This window comes from Maylandia zebra, linkage group LG4, assembly GCF_041146795.1.
Source record: "Maylandia zebra isolate NMK-2024a linkage group LG4, Mzebra_GT3a, whole genome shotgun sequence".
Classification (NCBI taxonomy): domain Eukaryota; kingdom Metazoa; phylum Chordata; class Actinopteri; order Cichliformes; family Cichlidae; genus Maylandia; species Maylandia zebra.
In genome coordinates, this window is record NC_135170.1 from 27,752,781 (window position 1) to 27,771,262 (window position 18,482).

The 18,482-nt window shown below is 38.0% G+C and overlaps 1 protein-coding gene across 6 annotated transcripts in view; it reads left to right on the forward strand.

Annotated features, from left to right (window-relative positions):
- The window catches only part of axin1 (axin 1), a 29,948-nt gene extending 16,429 nt beyond the window's left edge, over nt 1-13,519 (forward strand). For 4 of the 6 annotated variants that reach the window (XM_076883336.1, XM_004552218.3, XM_076883337.1 and 1 more), the window contains 7 exons: nt 2,229-2,366; nt 5,529-6,052; nt 6,141-6,305; nt 6,492-6,731; nt 7,127-7,210; nt 9,990-10,139; nt 10,235-13,519. In XM_076883336.1, the coding sequence (XP_076739451.1) occupies nt 2,229-2,366; nt 5,529-6,052; nt 6,141-6,305; nt 6,492-6,731; nt 7,127-7,210; nt 9,990-10,139; nt 10,235-10,361 (1,428 nt within the window). In that variant the 3' untranslated portion in view covers nt 10,362-13,519. The remainder of the gene's footprint in view (nt 1-2,228; nt 2,367-5,528; nt 6,053-6,140; nt 6,306-6,491; nt 6,732-7,126; nt 7,211-9,989; nt 10,140-10,234) is intronic. The other 2 variants (XM_012919368.4, XM_012919369.4) reach the window with 2 other exon arrangements.
- Nucleotides 13,520-18,482: the final 4,963 nt, after the last annotated feature.

Genomic DNA, 18,482 nt, shown 5'->3' on the forward strand with positions numbered 1-18,482 from the left:
GCGCTTGAAGCCTAGTAGACATGAACCTTTCCCTGTGACAGCCTGATGCCTCCCTCTGCAGCTCCTGCTCTCTCTTGGTAGGAAACTCGAGCTCTAATTAGGCCTTGGAGTAAAGCGTCAAATTAAAATGCCTCATCCAGCCTCTCATTAAGATGTAAGAATTGACTATATAGAAGAGCCCAAATCTCTACCCCTAACAAATTACTCTTCAGTTTTTTTTTAATAAGAAAAAACAGAGATTATGTTTTAAATATGTTTAAAGAAGAGTCTCTTGTCAAGTTATTTTTGCACTTACTGGATTCAAATCGGGGGCACAGTTTGAATAGGTAAGATTGCAGTGTAATTGCATACACTGACAGGAGAAGAAATTGTACACTTTACAAAAAATCCCAAGACTAAAGTTGCAGTTCCTGTGTAATTAAGTAGAATTTCAGTAGAATTTATTTTATTTGAAATGACAATGTAATTATATTAACATACAAATACTTAAAGGTAGGTACACTAAAAAAGCAATCAAACAAGGAAATAAATTAAAGTGGTGGAAAAGTGGAAGGAAATCATGCAGTACTTAATATTATTTAAAACCTTATTTAAAAGAACAAAAAACAACATTAACTGTCTTTCTAAGGTGTTGGGCTAATGAATGCTGGCACAACAGCTTTAGTGCTCATTGGTGTTAATTCTCGAGGTCCCAGGAACTCTACTGGACAGTTCTCCCAAAGCCTCCATTTAGAGTTTTTGTGACTGTGGTGTGTTAAATCTGCAGTCGGTTAACAAGGTTTAAATATGCCTATGGTAAAAGCAGTAGCATATGTTTTACATCATTTTGATATTCATCCCAACCCCCACAAGACCTACGCATGACTGTCTTTCAATTCAGCAGACTACTTCCATCATGACAGACATGAAAGACGAACACCCGAAAAAGCAGGGGTCTAGTTGGGCCCAGCTATGCCAGAAAAATGCTCCCACAGCATAACAGCTCTGGTGGATCCCCCTCACTGTAGGGACCAAGCATTCCTGCTTTAAATTGAATTTGTCACATATCTGTAGAATGAGGCCGTTATTAAATCTGGTCTAAATCTCTTTATGTCCTCACAAAGAAAGACACCTTTATCAAATATATGTATTATAATGTAAGTAAGTAAAATAATGTAAGTGATGTATTTCTAAGATAACTGTGTTTATGAGAAAATGTGATTTGATCTTTATGTTAGTTAAATATATGAACTACATTGCCCTGTTGTTTTTACAACGGGGCAATAGCCCTAATCAGTGCTAACAGCTGACCTGATTAGCTATTTTTGTGGGGGGGGCAATAATGCACAATGAACATTCATTCTTTAATTTATTATTCATATCTTTTTTTTTGCACTTTAAGGTTTACTGTGTTGTGTTTTTTTTTTTTTTGTGTTTAGTGCCGACATGGGACAGTTTTCCAATTTCGTTGTGTTATTGTACGAGGTATGACTGTGCAATGACAATTAAGAGTTATCTTATCTTACTTTTATGTCAGAGAACCTCCTTAAGCAGCACAAACAATAATTTTGTGCCATTTTATTCCAACAAAACAGTTTTAGCTCATTAAAATTATCATTAATATTTTTAGTTCATGCCTTAAAACTTCAATAAGATTAACGTCTTGTCATTCATACTTATGTTCTTTCTGTCATTGTCTTTTTCCATTAGTCAACCTCTCCTAAGGTTGTGCTGCCCTGATATTCTTCTGTAAAAGTTCTTTGTACAATATGGCAAGACACTTGTCAATGAAATATTATTAACTGAATTGAAGACTAAATGATTCAGATACCAAACTGGTGAGTCCCTACTGCTGGGGAGCAAACCCACATCTTCAGAAATAATTACTGTTAATACTTATTTTAAGGTTTTTCATGGTTCACACCAATCAGTCTTGAGCAAATACTCAGACTTGCAAGGTTAAGAGTATTTTACAGCAGTGAATGAAGCATACTGAAAAAAAGCCCATCAGCTTTAGTGATATTTAGTGGTAAAGTTGTGGCACATTTGCTAATACTTAAATTTATTATCCCTTTGGTGTTTTTAACACTCAACACCATCTAGTTTAATGTCTTCCTGCTTATGTTTAAGCACTTTAATGTGATTGCTGAAAGGATGTTGGAGGCCAAGGTGGGAAAACATCCTGGGACTGCTGAAGTGGCTTTGACAGTAATGCAGCAGTGCTTACATTTTGACATTTCTTTCTCCAGCGCCCAAACCGGATTCCAAAGGATATACACGTGGAGCCAGAAAGGTTTGCTGCAGAGCTGATCAGGAGACTGGAGGGCGTACTGAAAGAGAGGGAGGCTCAGGAGAAACTAGAGGAACGACTGAAGAGAGTACAGTTGGTATGTTCTCTCTGTTTTCTGAAGAAGCGTATACTATTGAAAGAACAATCAGAAGCTGTATTTTGTTAATTCTGCCTAATTTATATGAATAAGAAGCATCCTTTAGCGGTTTCTACAGAGGTTCAGGCTGAATGGAATCACGTGTTCACTGAATGACCTCTAATATAGTCTCAACAGTGCAGAGCTACTGGTTACACATTCAAGTCATGTGAGGAAGTGTTAGGAGCTGAATATTGCTACTACTGTGTAACACAACTGAAGAATTTTAGTGATGAGGGGATAGGGGAAATTAAAGTATGAGTTCCTAAAGTTAAAAATGCTTTGGGGCAAAGGAACAATTCTTTTTTTATTTGCTATATCATCAGTAATATGTCAGCTAATAATGAAAAATGCAGTACAGTGACCTAAAGAACTAAACTTAAAACATTTTTTTCATTTGCAAAGCTTGAGTCAGAGATTGTTTGTGATTGCAACATGAAGGGCTGGTTTTAAAGATCACATTTAAAGTCCTCACAGTGCAAATGGTAAAATCAAAGAGCTCTGTTTTCCCAATTTACTAAGTTTGGTTTACTTTAATAAAAGAATACTTGAATAGATTGTGAAAGCTTATTGAAAAGCAGATTGCTGGTTGAAGTGTAACAGTAGATTCTACCGATGCTTATTTCTGAGCCAGACTGTGAGGTGTGTGCTCGGCCGTTGAGCTTTAAGTCTTCAGTAACAAAGGAGACTTAAATCCACCTGGCCTTAATGAAATTAATGAGGCCAACCATTTGAATAGGGAATAAAAAACATTATGAATCACTTGGAGAATTCTGTCCTTGGCCTGTCAGCAATCTGGCTTTGTCTGTGAATCAGATGGAGCACCTGCACATTCCGCCACTTGTAAGCCTGGAACAGTGAGCCGCCTGTTTGATGTCACTTGAATGTTGATGAAATGGTTCCTGAAACCACAAATGAAATCTCCCTCAGTGTACGGTGCCAAGTATTAAGTCTCAAGGCAGGCAATTTATGTGGGTAGCTATGAAAGGAAAGAAGGTGCCATCACGCAGCTGAAGGTTTGGCCTGTGGAAACGGGAGGCGAGGACGCCATTCATCAAGTAATACTTTGGAAATGTGAGCTTGGGTTTTAGCTTGTAAATGAGGATATCAGAAGCAGTAAAATGTGATATAGTTATGGTGTCTGTAGCATAAAATTAGATTTTTAAGGGTGTGCCATCTTGTTAAAAAATCCAAAATCTGATTCCATGACAATGCAACTTTTCAGCTTTCTACAGCTCCGTCATGCATTCTGCACAAAATTTGATTAGGACTTCACATAATGTAATTATTGTACGGAGTAAGCAAATTATCGGCAAAAGATTGTGAGCAGGGCTCTCATTGATTCCTCGAAATATCTGCTCGTCTCTTCTTCATTGTTCTGTGTGGATTTTGTGGGCTCGGCTAGCGCAGATATCCGGATGGAACGCGGAGATGTAAAGAAACATCAATTACTTAAAAACTTGCCAAAAAATACTTGGCCTGCATGGGTCATATTTTGCAATACAGCTGCATCTAAGAAAGCCGTGGGCATGAGAAAGTTAACTGCGTGTATGAACAGGCTGAGTTTCCTTTTCACACAGTTGGAGTAAGAGGATGGCGAGCACAGAGGCAGCGCTCAAAAGATGGTTTGGCATGTTTACAAGTGGAGATCTATTGAAGGTTGATTTAATTATTGACATAGCTGGCATGAAAGGTTTGAGCTTGTGCTGGTTAAAAATGAAAAGTAAAATCTGTCTTTCCATATATACATATTCTCTCCTTTACCTTCTTTCTCTGCCAAAATGTTCCCACCTTTATACAGGAGGCAAAATAAAAGGCGTATGGTGCTCATTTCTCCACCTACAATAAAATGTTTTCTCTTTATCCAAATTTCCCCGGGAAATTATGATGAATATATTATTATCAGGGTAAAACTGAATGCTTAAGGTCTTTACTGTCACCCTGGACAACCTACTGGCATGACTGTTGAGATTACAGGGGGCAGTAGGATTACATGATGACTGTGTCATCAGTTTTAACCACAAGCCAAGAGCCGTTGTTGTAAATAGGTGCTCATTTTGGTTTGGTGTAAACAACATGTGTTTGAATAGGTGGAGAAATAGTTTTAAAGTGCTCATGTAAATCTGCCCTTTGCTTAATGCTGCTTCGTTTAAATAGCCACGGGGCCTTATTGTATAGTAGTGAAGCATGCTAGTGCTAAGCTAAAATATCATTCACATCAAGGATTATGTGGAAACAAGTTAGAAGAGGGGAAATTATATATCATTCGTGATCCTGTCATGATCGGTAATCTCTGATAGGGATTTATTTTTTCAACCACGAGTATCAAATAAAAATGCTCGAGCTCAAGTGTGGATTTCTAGAGACATTACACTCCTAGAAGTTTACATTAAAAAAATCTAGTAATGTTTTATGATGGTTTGTTATGTCAGTATTTCATTTAGAATAAAGTATTTCTGTTAACAGAGGCGTGAGATCCTGGGCCATATAGGAATAACAACATGACCATGCAGTTCTTGACCGGCATTCTCCGTTCACTCTTTCCGTTTAACATTGCACGTCCTGCACTTCCTACAGTGCCTGCTTATCAAAACCTATTATGAAAGCCTGCAGCACCCCACCCTTTAAATCCCCCTGGAGACGAGTCTGTCAGAGAGTTTTGTCCCAGTCAGTCAGCGCTCGAGCTGTAGCAATTCTGCTTGTCATGACACGAAGCCACAGAAATATGCTATTTGGATGCTGAAACGGTTGTATTCATAGATTGTCTCCAAACTGCTGCATTAAGAAGGAGAACACACATTTCAACTTAAGGTTAAACCTGCCATCTTCAGGTTGAAATAAGTACTGCAGCTGCAGCCTGGTGGAATAGCATCAGTTGTGCTGATAGTGCACATGGAACACAGCTGGTGAATAAATAAAATGCACATTTACATATTTTGTATTTCTTTGCTATATGATTTAAACATTCATTGTAATCCATGCTACGAGTATATATACATTATTTATAAATTAGGTTAGCCTTTTTTGTGTTTTCTTTGTGTTATATGTTGTGTTTATCTTTATTTAGATTTTTATTTCAAGGTTTTATCTTTTACATTGTGCGTATATGTGTTTGTGCTAAAGGAAGAGGAGGCTGACGAAGTCATGATGGCCACAGCAACATCATTATCCAGTCACAGGTTCCCCCCTGGTGCTTATTCACAGAATTACAACCCTCGCTATGCTGACAACACCTACAGCGCTCCTTTTGTCGGAGATGCTCATGAAGAAAACCCAGAGAGCATCTTGGACGACCACGTGCAGCGAGTCATGAAGACCCCGGGCTGCCAGTCGCCGGGAACCGGCCGTCATTCTCCGAAGTCGCGCTCACCAGACGGTTTCCCAGGGATAAAAGGGATTGGGATGCCAGGCCAGGGTAAACATGCATCCAGGCACGGTTTCAAGGGAGAAACTAGCCACTTGTACCACCACAAACACCATGGCCACCACACAAGCGTGGGCAAGCCCAAAGAGCAGGTGGAGGCTGATTTAGTCACGCATGTGCATGGGAGCTTTCCCTGGAGCACCGAGTCAAGTCATTACGGATCAAAGTCTCGCAGCTATGCAGACGGCATGGGATCCAACCCCATGGACTATGCAGGGTACATGTAAGGAACAAACTAAGAAAAACTGAATTCACACATGAAAAATACCTGTTGTTTTCTACTTATCAGTTATTTATTTTCTATTTTGTAGCGGCAGAGGTGGCACACAGTGTAAAAGAGCATCAAAGAGAGGTGAGGAATTGCGGCCTTATGACATGCCGGGGCCTGGAGAGGAGATGGAGAAAAACCAGAAGATCCTTTTGTGGCTGATGGAAGGACAGAAAGAAATGGTTCAGCATAAGAGAAGCCCATATGGGTCAGTGATTACCTTTTATTAGAAAACATAATTTTTTTTCCTTTTTTAAAATTAAATAAAACTAAAACATTTTAGACATGTGCTCATGCCACTACGTCACCAGTGCACAAGTAAAGCTAAAATATGCTAAAATAAGCATGTTTCTTTATTTTATTAAATAAATTGCTGATATGTTTTTTATCATAGGAGCACCACTGGGTCCAAAAGGACTGTTGGACATGAGGGATCCCGCCTCGGCTCAACGGGGTCGATGCATCCGTGCATCAGTGGTCAGCTGCGGAACAGTGTGCAGCCCTCTCACCCTTTCATCCAGGATCCCACCATGCCGCCCAACCCAGCTCCCAGCCCCCTCATTCAGCTGGAGGAGGTTTGCCGGCGACTCGAGGAGGAGAAGATGAAGTCCGGAACATTGCAGCCTAAGCAAAGGTAAAAGAACAGATATGACTCATGTCCACTTGTTTAGTTCTTCAGTTTTTCCAAAGAATATAATATTCTGCCATATCTGTACCCTGCTCTGTCGTACTTGTGACAATTGCTCCCCTCTTCAGCTCTGGGAGCTAAGTCATTGCTGGCTGTCAGCAGATAGAAATCTCAAATATATTGTGAAATACAAAGAGATTTAAAAGGCACAGACAAGCTTGTGTAAACGGTTTGAAAAGGGTTTGCATGTCACAGACTGTAATTTATATATATTAGTTAAGCCACAAAAGAGAAAGCCAGCCCTTTCCCTGTTATCTAGTGAAAAGCTTTAGCCCGTGTGCCTCTTTTTTTTTTTTTTAAGCTGGTCTGTGTCTAACCACCGGGGTTTTTTGGTCTCTCAGGTATGTGCTGGAGGTGATCCAGAGAGATCGCACAGCAGTCAGGCCCGTACAGTTCCCTCAGCTCAGCGAGCTCTCCGAGCCCGAGTACGTCCACTGTGTTCCACAAATAGCTTTTAACATTGTGTGCGACATGTTAAGTCAGTGGAAAATAATGGACAAATAGCACTTTCCTGCAGTACTGCCCTATTGCAGGATTATTACTGATTTAATAACAATGGTTTTACTGTTAACTGTATGTGGCAGAATATTTTCATGATCTAAGGTTTATCATTTCCTCAACTGCTCACAAATAAATTGATCAGACTTGAAGGCTGAGATCATCAGATTTCTTGGTGATTAGTTTCTGTGAAGACCAAAAAAAAAATTAGGTCACAGAGGAAGTAGGAGTGTATGTTTTCTCTGTTCCCGGAGCGGCAGACTAGCTAGAGTGTTACAAAAAGGATCTGTTTTTGATGTTATTTGAGAAACATGTATTTCTGTTTGATGTCTGACTGCCTGATAGCTGCCTACCAGATGAGGAAGAACATGAGAACTGCAGATGAAAGAAAGATTACGTGACACCACCTCCTGAATCCTCCTGTTAGATTTGCGAGGTCTGGCATTCGTTTACTGACCGGACCTTTCCGTAACTCGAGTACGCACCTCTAAAAAAATTACTTAAAGATGACAGCAAAATTGGAATACAGAAAATATGAAGGACAATAGGATAATAATAATAATAGTATTTAGGAATTATAATTATACATAAATCTAAATTATAAATATAGAATTTCTGATACTTTTGGTGAGACAGCTGTGGGCTGGGGCGTATACTGGAAACCCTGCATCACTGGCAGTATAAAAGCTGGGCGTAGCCACTGTTGTCACTTATTTTCTTCGAAAGCGTTTTTGTCATCACCGTCTTAATATTTTGAAACTGAACTTGTTATTCACGATTCATTAGCACATGAGCATAAACTGGAGAATCCACCAGTCCTTTTAGATGGGCCGTATTTTACAAAATGAACTTTATTCACTGTGACCCAAAATGACGAAGCCTCTAAACCTGAGGTGTCAAACTCATTTTACATTGCGGGACACATACAGCCCACTTTGATCTTAAGTGGGCCGGACGAGTGAAACTCCGCCTTCCTGTCAGTGTAAAGAAATTCCATGTCCGTTTTTCTACACGATAACGAAAAGGCTCCTGCGACAAAGAAAGAAATCTGTCTTGACTCTTTGGACTTAAATTGTAAGAAATAAATGTGTAAAATTACAAAACAAGTTCTGTTAGCTCATTGCCCAGACTGTCCTTTTTTTCAGCTGTAGTCGTAAAAAAATGTCTACAGTAGAAAGTGAAAAGCAGAAACTATTCTGTCATTTGATTATTTATTGTTTAATTACTTTGTGTAGTATGAATGGCTACAAGGGAGGGTTTTATCAATAGGAAAAGCTGCAAAAAATATGAAAATACAGTTAAAAGTCCAAAATGTCTGCTTGTGCTTGTTTGTGGTGAGCAGCAGATCAAACAAGTTAAGAATTATAAGAATTATAAATGGCTTCATGATGCTCATTTTACATTTTGCTCCTTTCTTCACTTCTTCCCGACACTTTTGAGTTTACTTCTGTGTACCTGGCCTGTATGCCTATACTGGCTGGCTTCAGAACGTCTGCACCCCTTTCTTGTTTCACATAAAGGTTTGCATGTGATTGGCCGGATGGTGTGCCCATCAAAATAAAGTCCCACTCCTTCCTGGATTCTCAGCAGGGCTGAAGATTCGGCTCGCACATACCAATGGGCCATTAATAATTGACATATGAAATTATCTCACTCGCCTGATACAATTATATCCGGCCCACGGGCCATATGTTTGACACCGCTGCTCTAAACTCATCAGGAAAGTGTTTACTGAGGTCAGAGCTGAGAGCAGTTTTACCTCAGATTTCTACAGATTAGATTTTCTTCATTTTTGAGACTCGGAAGCTTTTATGCTCTCTGTGCTGTGTGCTGGTATTAGATTATTTGAAGTGTCTTATTAAAGAAGCTTAAAGGCTAGGTTCTCACAGAAATTCTGGAGTCATAAGTATCTTCTCTCTAATCTTTCTGTGATTTCTAACTAGATTTATGGATGTTTACTTGAGGGAGCATGTTTGAGGTGGATAATGACATCTTTGGTAAATGTGACACTGAATCCAAAAGCATGCGTGTTGTGTTTTCATGACCAGCTGTGACTCACAAGGATGAGGATTTTGGAAGCAAATTGTGAATATCAGGCTTAATTTGCATCCGCAGTTCTTGCAGAAAAGAGAAAATCATGCGGCAGAGACGTATTAATACGAATGCATCAAAACCAATGTATGTATCCTATAATGAAAGCTGTGTGTTTAGATCGATGGAAAAACGGCCACCTGCATTTTGCCATCTGTTAGAGGCCAGATGGATGCGATGCTATGTAAATGCACTCCTACAGTAACGTGTTGACTAATGATAGCTGCTTATTCATTGACATCTCTCAGCTGTGATTATTGGCCTTGATTCATCATGAAATCACAGGCTATAAATTGCGGACAAAAATCAGTTTATATCTGAAACTTTCCGTAACTTGAATCAAGTTATACAATTGATCAAGTTTGTAGCAAAAATGTAAACCTCCTTTCCAGTCCATGAATTCAATTAGTCTTTTTTTCCCCTGTTCTTCCATCTATTGCTGTGATTTTTTTGAGTAACTTACAATTGTCACTACTCTAAGTCTCAGCAAACTCTATTCAAAGTAGACTTTTTTCCCTCTGTGTGTCTTTTAAGTGAAAAATGTTTTACATAGCTTTGGACATGAGAGAACTTCAAATGTTCTAAAAAAGAAAATCCTCTCTTTACTCTTTTCAGACACAAAGCTACTAAAAAGCAGCCGTGTGAAAACATTACTGTGGCGTACTACTTCTGTGAGGAGCTGATACCTTACAGGACTTCTGTCAAAGGGAGGGTTGTCACGCTGGGCCAGTTCAAAGAACTGCTAACAAAGAAAGGAAATTACAGGTGAGACTCACGGTGCTACTGGGTAACATGTGGGGTGTCTTCTGGTATCAAAGAAAGTCAAGTTGACCTTGTATTATTTTTTTTTCTCTTTTTAGGTATTATTTCAAGAAGGTAAGCGATGAGTTTGACTGTGGGGTGGTGTTTGAAGAGGTACGTGAAGATGACGCTATCCTGCCCATCTTTGAGGAGAAGATCATTGGCAAAGTAGAAAAAGTTGACTAAATTTTAAAGAGGAGAGAGCCGAGTAGCCAGTGTATGATGGACTGAGGAGCAAGTGGATGGTGAAGAGGAAGTGCTTTACAAAGGAGAATGGATAAGGAGGCAAGAAAAAAGGTGGATCCAGCATCAGAAGATTATAGTAGTGGTCATTGACTTCTGTATCACGGCTGCAGTGAAGTTGGACTTGAAGAAGAAAAATCTCATTTTCTTTTTGGAGTGTAATGTAGCATTGTAAAGTTTACTAGAAAACAAGAACAAAAAGTGCTACTAATGCTACGTATTTTTGATAATGACTTATCAAAGGGTTTCCTTTCTAAAATAACTGCACTTGTAATTTTTATATGTATTGATACCAGATGTGTACAGTTTGTGTTAAAATACAGCAAAAAATTTCTATCTATTTAAGTATTTAAATTGCTACTTTTAAGCCTAATTAAAGCTGAAGCGTTGCCCCTCGTGAAGACGATCCGATTCCTCGATAGGGCTGATTCTTGTTTGCTTTTTTTCATTAATTGTAAGAGCCCTCTGGACGCTAATGTTTGTGACTTTAAAGTGCTTTTAATACTTCACTTCTCAGAACTTTATTTAGAGGCATCAAATCAGACTGCTTGTTCGTTATATTATATACTACTGACTCGGTGTAGACCTTCTTAAGAACCCATTCTTGCAACCCAGTGTAGGAATTTTATTAATGTATTTAAAAATATATTTAAAAAGTCCAATACAGAACAGATTATAATGTCTGTCTTATGGCTCAGTCACACATGAGTAAAAGTAGGATGGCAACCTTCTTGCAACAGTTTGATTGCACTGAATTTGTTTGCTGTTGGACTGCAAGTAGTTATGGTCACAAGCCACCAGTGGTTTAATGTGTAACACCCTCAACCTGTGGGTGACCACTTTAGATCTCCTCTGCCATTTGAACAGGGCCAAGCAGTAACGATTTGAGTTGGACTGACTGCAGTCACTCTTAGATTAGCAAAGGCTGACAAATATCTGCCATTTGATTTATAAATGCAGACTGCAAACATATTCCAGTCGTTCTGAGTCAGTCTTGCTGCCTTGCATCATTTTGCATTAGGGGACTTGATAGGTTGTCAAGCACCCATGCTATTTTGCAGTTAAATTACTGTCCTACAGAAACTATGTCACTATTTTTGCAGGAATCTGTTTCATATCTGTGAGGTTCTGGCTTGACTCTGAATGTAAGTAGTTAATGTGAATTTCTGTGTATGTTGTTGGAAACAGATTTTCTCTTTTTGGCGATTTATTGCATGCCAACTTGACCCCAACGAAAGTTGCTTTAAAAATGGCAACTTACTACATCTAGTTGAAGCAACCGTTACAAAGGCAACAAGACCACAAGTTTATTGCATGTGGCTTCAATTAATTTTTTTTGTCACAGTCTCTCAGCCACTGTTTTCCCTGGTATAGGTGACTGTAACAGAGAACAACCATATCCTCCATACATTTGCTGTATATGGCATGTAAGTGTGGCTTATTGCTATGTTCTTTAAGATTTGTCCATTACATTGCTTTTATCCTAAATTAAACTTAACAGGTGAAAATGGATGCAATAATAGTGACGAAAAAGTTGTGATTAAAAATCCCAAGGTGAATACCTATGCAACTTGGTTTATAATTTTGGTTACTTAACAACAACAAAAACATTAGGCGTTGCGTTTTTTAAGTCAAAATAAGCACATTAAATAGAAAAAAATATATAATTAAAGACTTCACATATCTGTCAGGCTATAAAAAGTCAGTATCAATAAATTAAATAAAGCCAACATTTGAAACGGCACGAGATTTTGCAGATTTTTCGTTCTAATTATTTATTGACTTGTGTAAAACTGATATTACCAGTTAAAATTCTAACTTTTGCTTGTTTGAGGTAAACAAGTTTTAATTTTTTTTTAATTTTTAATTTTTAATTACAGAATCTATTTGAACATCGTGATGCCAAAAAGCATCTCAATATCAATTTCAAGTTTATTTTTTGTCTTTTCAACTTTGAGGTCCGTAGTTGGCTGGTAAATTAATAAGGGACTGCACTAAGAGCTCATGTCTACTCGATCGCCTTTTCTAGCTTATAACAGTCACATATTGTGCCTGACAGGATGTGTTTATTGACGTTTAGTAAATTTGCAACGGACACATTAAACCAAAGAGGAGGAAAAGGAGGCAAATGCTCATAAATGTTGAAGCCTCGTTTCCAAAATAGCTGTAAGTGAAAGCCTACAGAATTGATTTGATTTCAGCAACTTGCTTCAAAAAAGATTGGGCAGTTTCATAATATACAAACATGTAAAATGTATTATCCAAGTAACAGGGTTTAAACCATTTAGGCTTTAATATATTTGAATAATACAGTTTAACTACAGTGGTATTTTTCCACCTGTTTGTATTTTCTGACTTTTTGATTATGGCACCAGGTTTATACTGAAATATCTCACACAAAAAAAGTCAGCTAGAGTGTCTAAGGTGACATTAAGATTCAAGGCCTCCATGTTTTATTTTTTCTTATTTTCTGTTCTTCCCCATTGTGCTGAAGCAGTGTGCTGTAATGAGTGTGTATTCCTTTGTAATGGAAAGACCCGTGGGCCTTGAATTCAAAGTGCTGTATTGTATGCGTTGTTGCGTAGAACCTTGTGTAAAGAATGCCTGCTTTTTTTTTCTTGACATGCTGCTTTTTTTAGATTTCTAATTTAAGTCAGTTTAATATATGAAGTGTGTTAGCCTTCTGTTGTCGTTTGCCTGGTAAATTGTGCATTTAACAAATTGAAATTCCCATTTATTATTTCTTTTAAAATATCAACTCTATCATCAGTCTTACTGTAATAGTCCCAGAAGTGAACTTCTCTTATTTAAGATCAGTATGTGGATAACAAACAGCAGAGTGCCTTTATTGCTATGCTAATGATGTCTTTAGTGTAACTTTCAGAGGGATATGGGGACGAGCTTTAATTTTGCATTGCCATGAGTTTAGTTCAGTATTTGTAACAGTTCCACCTTTTAATGTAAATATGTAAAACTTAAATTGCCCCTGACCAGCAGCCCAACTGTCTCATTCAGTACCTTGGAGCGGTTTCTGTTCAGTGACTGGCATGGGAACCATTTGAGGTACCAATAAATACTTGCAATAAAAAAGCACTTGTGTTCAATACAAATTGTTCCGTTGCATCTTTATTTGCTGAATTGGTTACGTAGTAGTGAGTGTTGTGGCACAATAAAATTTGTAGCCGTGCTAGGAAATGTAAAGGTTTTGTCAAAATTTTCCCAAGTGCTTTTGGTCAGATGAGATGAAGCGAGAGCTCTCTGGGCATAGAGACGCTACTTACATTTGTCGTTGTTTTGACTTCCAACATGACAGTGACCCAAAACATATGTCGCTCCCGGTGAAGAACAGCCTCGAGAAGACCAGAGTGAACATTACTGACAGCCCTGCACAAAGCCCTGACTTGTTTATCTGTGGGGTGAAGTGAAGGTTGAGGTCCATGCCAGAGAACCACTAAATCTGGGGGATTTGACGAAAAAAAGAGTGGGCTGGGATTGCTCAGGAGACGTGTGGGAGACTTGTTGAAAACTCAAATGACTGCAGGCTGTCATTCCCCCCCCCCCCAAAAAAAAAAAAAAAATACACAATTGACTGTTAGCATCAGTGAGGCTAAATGTTTAAAAAAAAATCCTTGCTCTATTTAAAAGTAATTGGGGAATACTTTAAAAATAAATACTTCATAGGGTTGCTAAAAATGCCTTACTATTTCTATAAGCTTTTAAAGTGCAGCACATTCTGGAGCTACACCGTAAAACAAGTGCTAACCCAGGGATAAAGTAGGCTAAGACACAGTGATAGGGGAAAAATCACATTAGCTAATTTCTTCCTCCATCACAACTATGCAGGTTGAGCTTTTATTTGTTGTTAAAACATTTCATATTGTTGTAGCTTAAATTTATGATCTTAGCGTACTGACACATGCAACTGTACCCATCTGAGTCATGTCATCTTTCAACCAAATTAGAGGTGTTGATGGCTTTTGGAGCACTACAGTACTGCATGATACACACCACTAGAGAACAATTGTGCCTTTGTTTTGGTGAGTGTGGTGGTGGTAAGAATTTTAGCATTTGACTTGTCTGTTTCTACTCATTAATTATCAGGCTTCTATCTTTCATATACAACCTATGGTTGGAGCTCCAGTCCATACGGATGGAGTGACCTGTGACACCAATGAGCAGGCCCCCAGGATAATGATATTTAAAATGTAAACTTACTTTAAATAGCTAATTACATACTGAATATTAAAGAGACTGGATATTCAACCATGTTTTGTGGAAAAAGGCCACGGAACCCTTTGACCCCATAGTTCCAGTATCCTTTAATCATTACCCTTGGGTCAAACCACATTGATCTGTAAACTTGACCTCTATTTTGATCCCAGCCACAAATTTTGTGTCTTGGAAAAAAAATCTGTCCACAGACATATACCACTAACCACACCTAACTTTTTGATATTTACTGCTGTTGTAGTCATCTCCAGGCCCATATTTTGCTGCGATAATCAACATGCATAGACGCACAGACTCATTAGGTGTAAACAACCCTGTCCACACTGTCACTGCTGGTAATCATACCATGCTTCAGATAGCAGCAGCTTGGTACAACTGCAGTGTTTTGTTGCAGACTGTAGATGGCACTCACAGGGTGCTGGTAATAATAGATTTGCTGCACCTTATTTTTACATAATACTCATATTCTTCCAAGCCAAATGGTTAGGACAAGCATATCGGATGCTATACATGAAAAATGAACGGTGGCTCAATGTGTTTACTGAGTATAAAGAAAGAAAGGATATTGTGGATGTGAAGAAATCAGAATCTCGCCGGGAAATCCTGCTGAGCTTTGTTCACCAACATTAGAAGATTACAAGAATGGAGGATGCAAACACTGCTCAGTTCAATTCAGTTCAAAGGGGTCTTATGGGCATGAAAGTTTTATAAAGCAATATTGCTGAGGCTTTAGGATATAATTTGGACAAACATATGGATTGGAAGCTACACAACTACAGTGAAATGAATTTCTGTGCACAATTACCACTGATTCATGTGAAATGTATTTAGTGTGTATAATATGTTTACTTGTCTGAGAGAGAGTGAACAGCTGAACCAGAAGATCTCCTCACACATCTCAAACTTGGACCAAAAAGAAAAGAAAAGAAAAGAAAAAACCCATTTTACAAAATAACATTGAAACAAATCTCCTGCGAGGAGCAGGTAGCAGAGTTAATAACTACTCGCTCTCATTGCTAACGATGGGTTTCCTGCATAGATTACCAGGAAGTGCTGTGTTTGTCACTTTACACATAAAGTCTGATCAGCATTTTATATAATGGAGAGTTAAATGAACATGATGCTGAGAGCAAATAAGGCAATCTCTGCTGATGCTGCCATATTGTTAGTTATGTTGCTGTGGTTTATTATCATATTTGGGGAGGTGGGTGGGGGTGTGGGGTGGGGTGTGGGATCTTTTTAGGTGACTAACATCTCCTGATTCAGTTAAATAAACGAAAGTAATATGAATGGCATTATCAATCAGACTATTTCTCTGCTTTTCTCTTTCTCTTTGTACTTTTGTCTTTCTAGTAGAAAACATAAAAAATACTATATGGATATGCATTTGTGTATAGAACAGTATGCAAATGCTTTTGTGTATACAATGCACAATAGCATTGCGGGAGTTTTGATGTGATTATTCACCTCACCAAGAAACTACATGACAAGGCTACACTTGATCTGTCTGAGCCAGTCTGACCTGAAAATCGACACTATACTTCACTCTCCTCCTCCTTTGAGTCATTTTGCCCATTAGTCTGTAACCTTACTCAGTGAGTCACTGGGTTTAAATGTTAAGGAATATATATGAATATATGTGAGTTGGTCTGCAAAGGCTGTAAGACTGTAGTTACATGGCCTCTGTACAGAAAGTTAAGAGAAACTAGTTTCATATAAGTTAATAACATTTAAAATGTTCTGATCACTGACATAAATGCACAAAATGTCATCATGAAGTCACCATTATGTCACCAATTGAAGTTATACTGAAAATAATCAGGTAGCAATTGTAGAAATAAATATTTTGATAATGATTTCACTATCAAATAATCAGGCAAACATTTGATTTATATTGTTTTGTCATTGATTTATACAAGTTGCCTTCATTATTTTTCTGGAGTTACATGTCAGCTACTCCAGTCCTTCCTGGTTTGAGTAAAAGCGGAGTCAGAGAACAGAGCTAGTTCTAATGGATAGGTCAACAAAATAGACCCAAACACCCACTCTGACTGGATGAGGGAGAACTACATTCCTTTATATCACATTTATTTATTGTTGCAGTGGTTCAACCCTTTGCATTTAAAATGTTTTACTCCACTAGTAAACAGATTAAGCTGGTTCTTATTTTTTAAGGTCTTATTTTGTTAACCATTATTTTTGTGTAGTTCTGTGCATTACAGTTAGTTTGGTTAACTTTTTATGATCCCACTCTTAAAATGCACTTATGTTCATTATGTTTATGTATTATTTTTGTCTTTTTCAGGAATAATAAAACCCACATGTTGAAAGTAAGACCTTCTGCCAGTATTTCCTTTGAATACTTGGGCCCTTACAAATGCAGTCACCAATGTTAGGTACTCTTCAAATGACTATATACACTACACATGAGAATGACGCATCTGCAGCAAGTGAATTTTTATTTTATAACTGGATGTTGTTGAATTCAAATTTAACCCTAAGTTTGATATTTTTCCAATACCTGGGGTCATTAGAGAGAAATCAATCTCCAGATCATATTTTATGTCTTCAGCCATTTTAATTTAGATTTTAGTGTTTTATTTATTTATTTATTTTTTAACATTGCCCTTATCATGTAAGATTATGGATTTTTCCATGTCTTTGGGCTACTAATTGCTGACTCACGGACTCTTGCACTGTTTTATAGTTACAAACAACTCACATTGGGTGATATAATATGTTTGTATTCTTAAGCAACCTCTAACACAAACTGCAGAGTGGTTTCCAAAGCAACCATAAAACCAACACAGACACTGTCAAGGTTGTCAGTGACGTAAGTATAACTTTCCTTGAATCATTTCCAACCTAAGAGGGCTAATTTGTGCATCTTTCTGGCATGAAGCATTATCATTCACTAAAAAAGACCCACAGTGATCCCACTTTGTAGCTACGCACTTAGTCATCTGCAGGTAAGAGGTGTTTTTTTTCTATTAAAGCATTGTTCCATCAGGAATAGTACACTAGTCTACTACAACAAAGAAGCTGCTGAAAGTGTTGACACTTCTGACATACAGAAGGCAGAAAACACCACGGGTGTAAAATACTTTTTACAATAAGTATTTTACACCCGTTGCTGTGATAACAGCTATTGAAAAATTCTGGCAGTCACCAAAAAACTGTAGATTTGTGTGTTTGAGATTCTGATATAAAATATGCTTCTATTCTTCTAATATGCATCTATCTATCTATCTATCTATCTATCTATCTATCTATCTATCTATCTATCTATCTATCTATCTATCTATCTATCTATCTATCTATCTATCTATCTACAGACACCAGAATAAGCTGTTCCTGCAGAGGGAATAAAACGTGTATAATAAAATGATGTAAGAACTGCAACAGTGTCTCACTGACTAAGGAAAATTAATTATTCTAGACATGTGTAAGAACATGCACTTGTTCAGTCCCAAAATATAATTTGATATATTGCGTTGAAAAATGCCCTTTCCCCTGATATTTATATATATTTGCAACAGATTGATACTATAATTTAGCCTCTCTTGTTCCGGCCTTCCATTAAGGATTCAAATAGCTGACAGTGGCTGTATCCCAATTCAGGGTCTGCAGCCTTAAAGTACGCATTTCAAGGCCGATTACGTCACAGCGGCGCGCCGAAGGCTGTCCCAATTCAAAGGCTGCTGGAAATGCGGCCCTGAAATGCGTCCTTCATTTCCCTGAATTTTAAGGCTGTGGCAGTGTAGACTTCGTGGCCCAACATATCCCAGAATGCATAGCGCGGCGGTGGGTGTGGCTAATTTTGCTGAAAAAAAA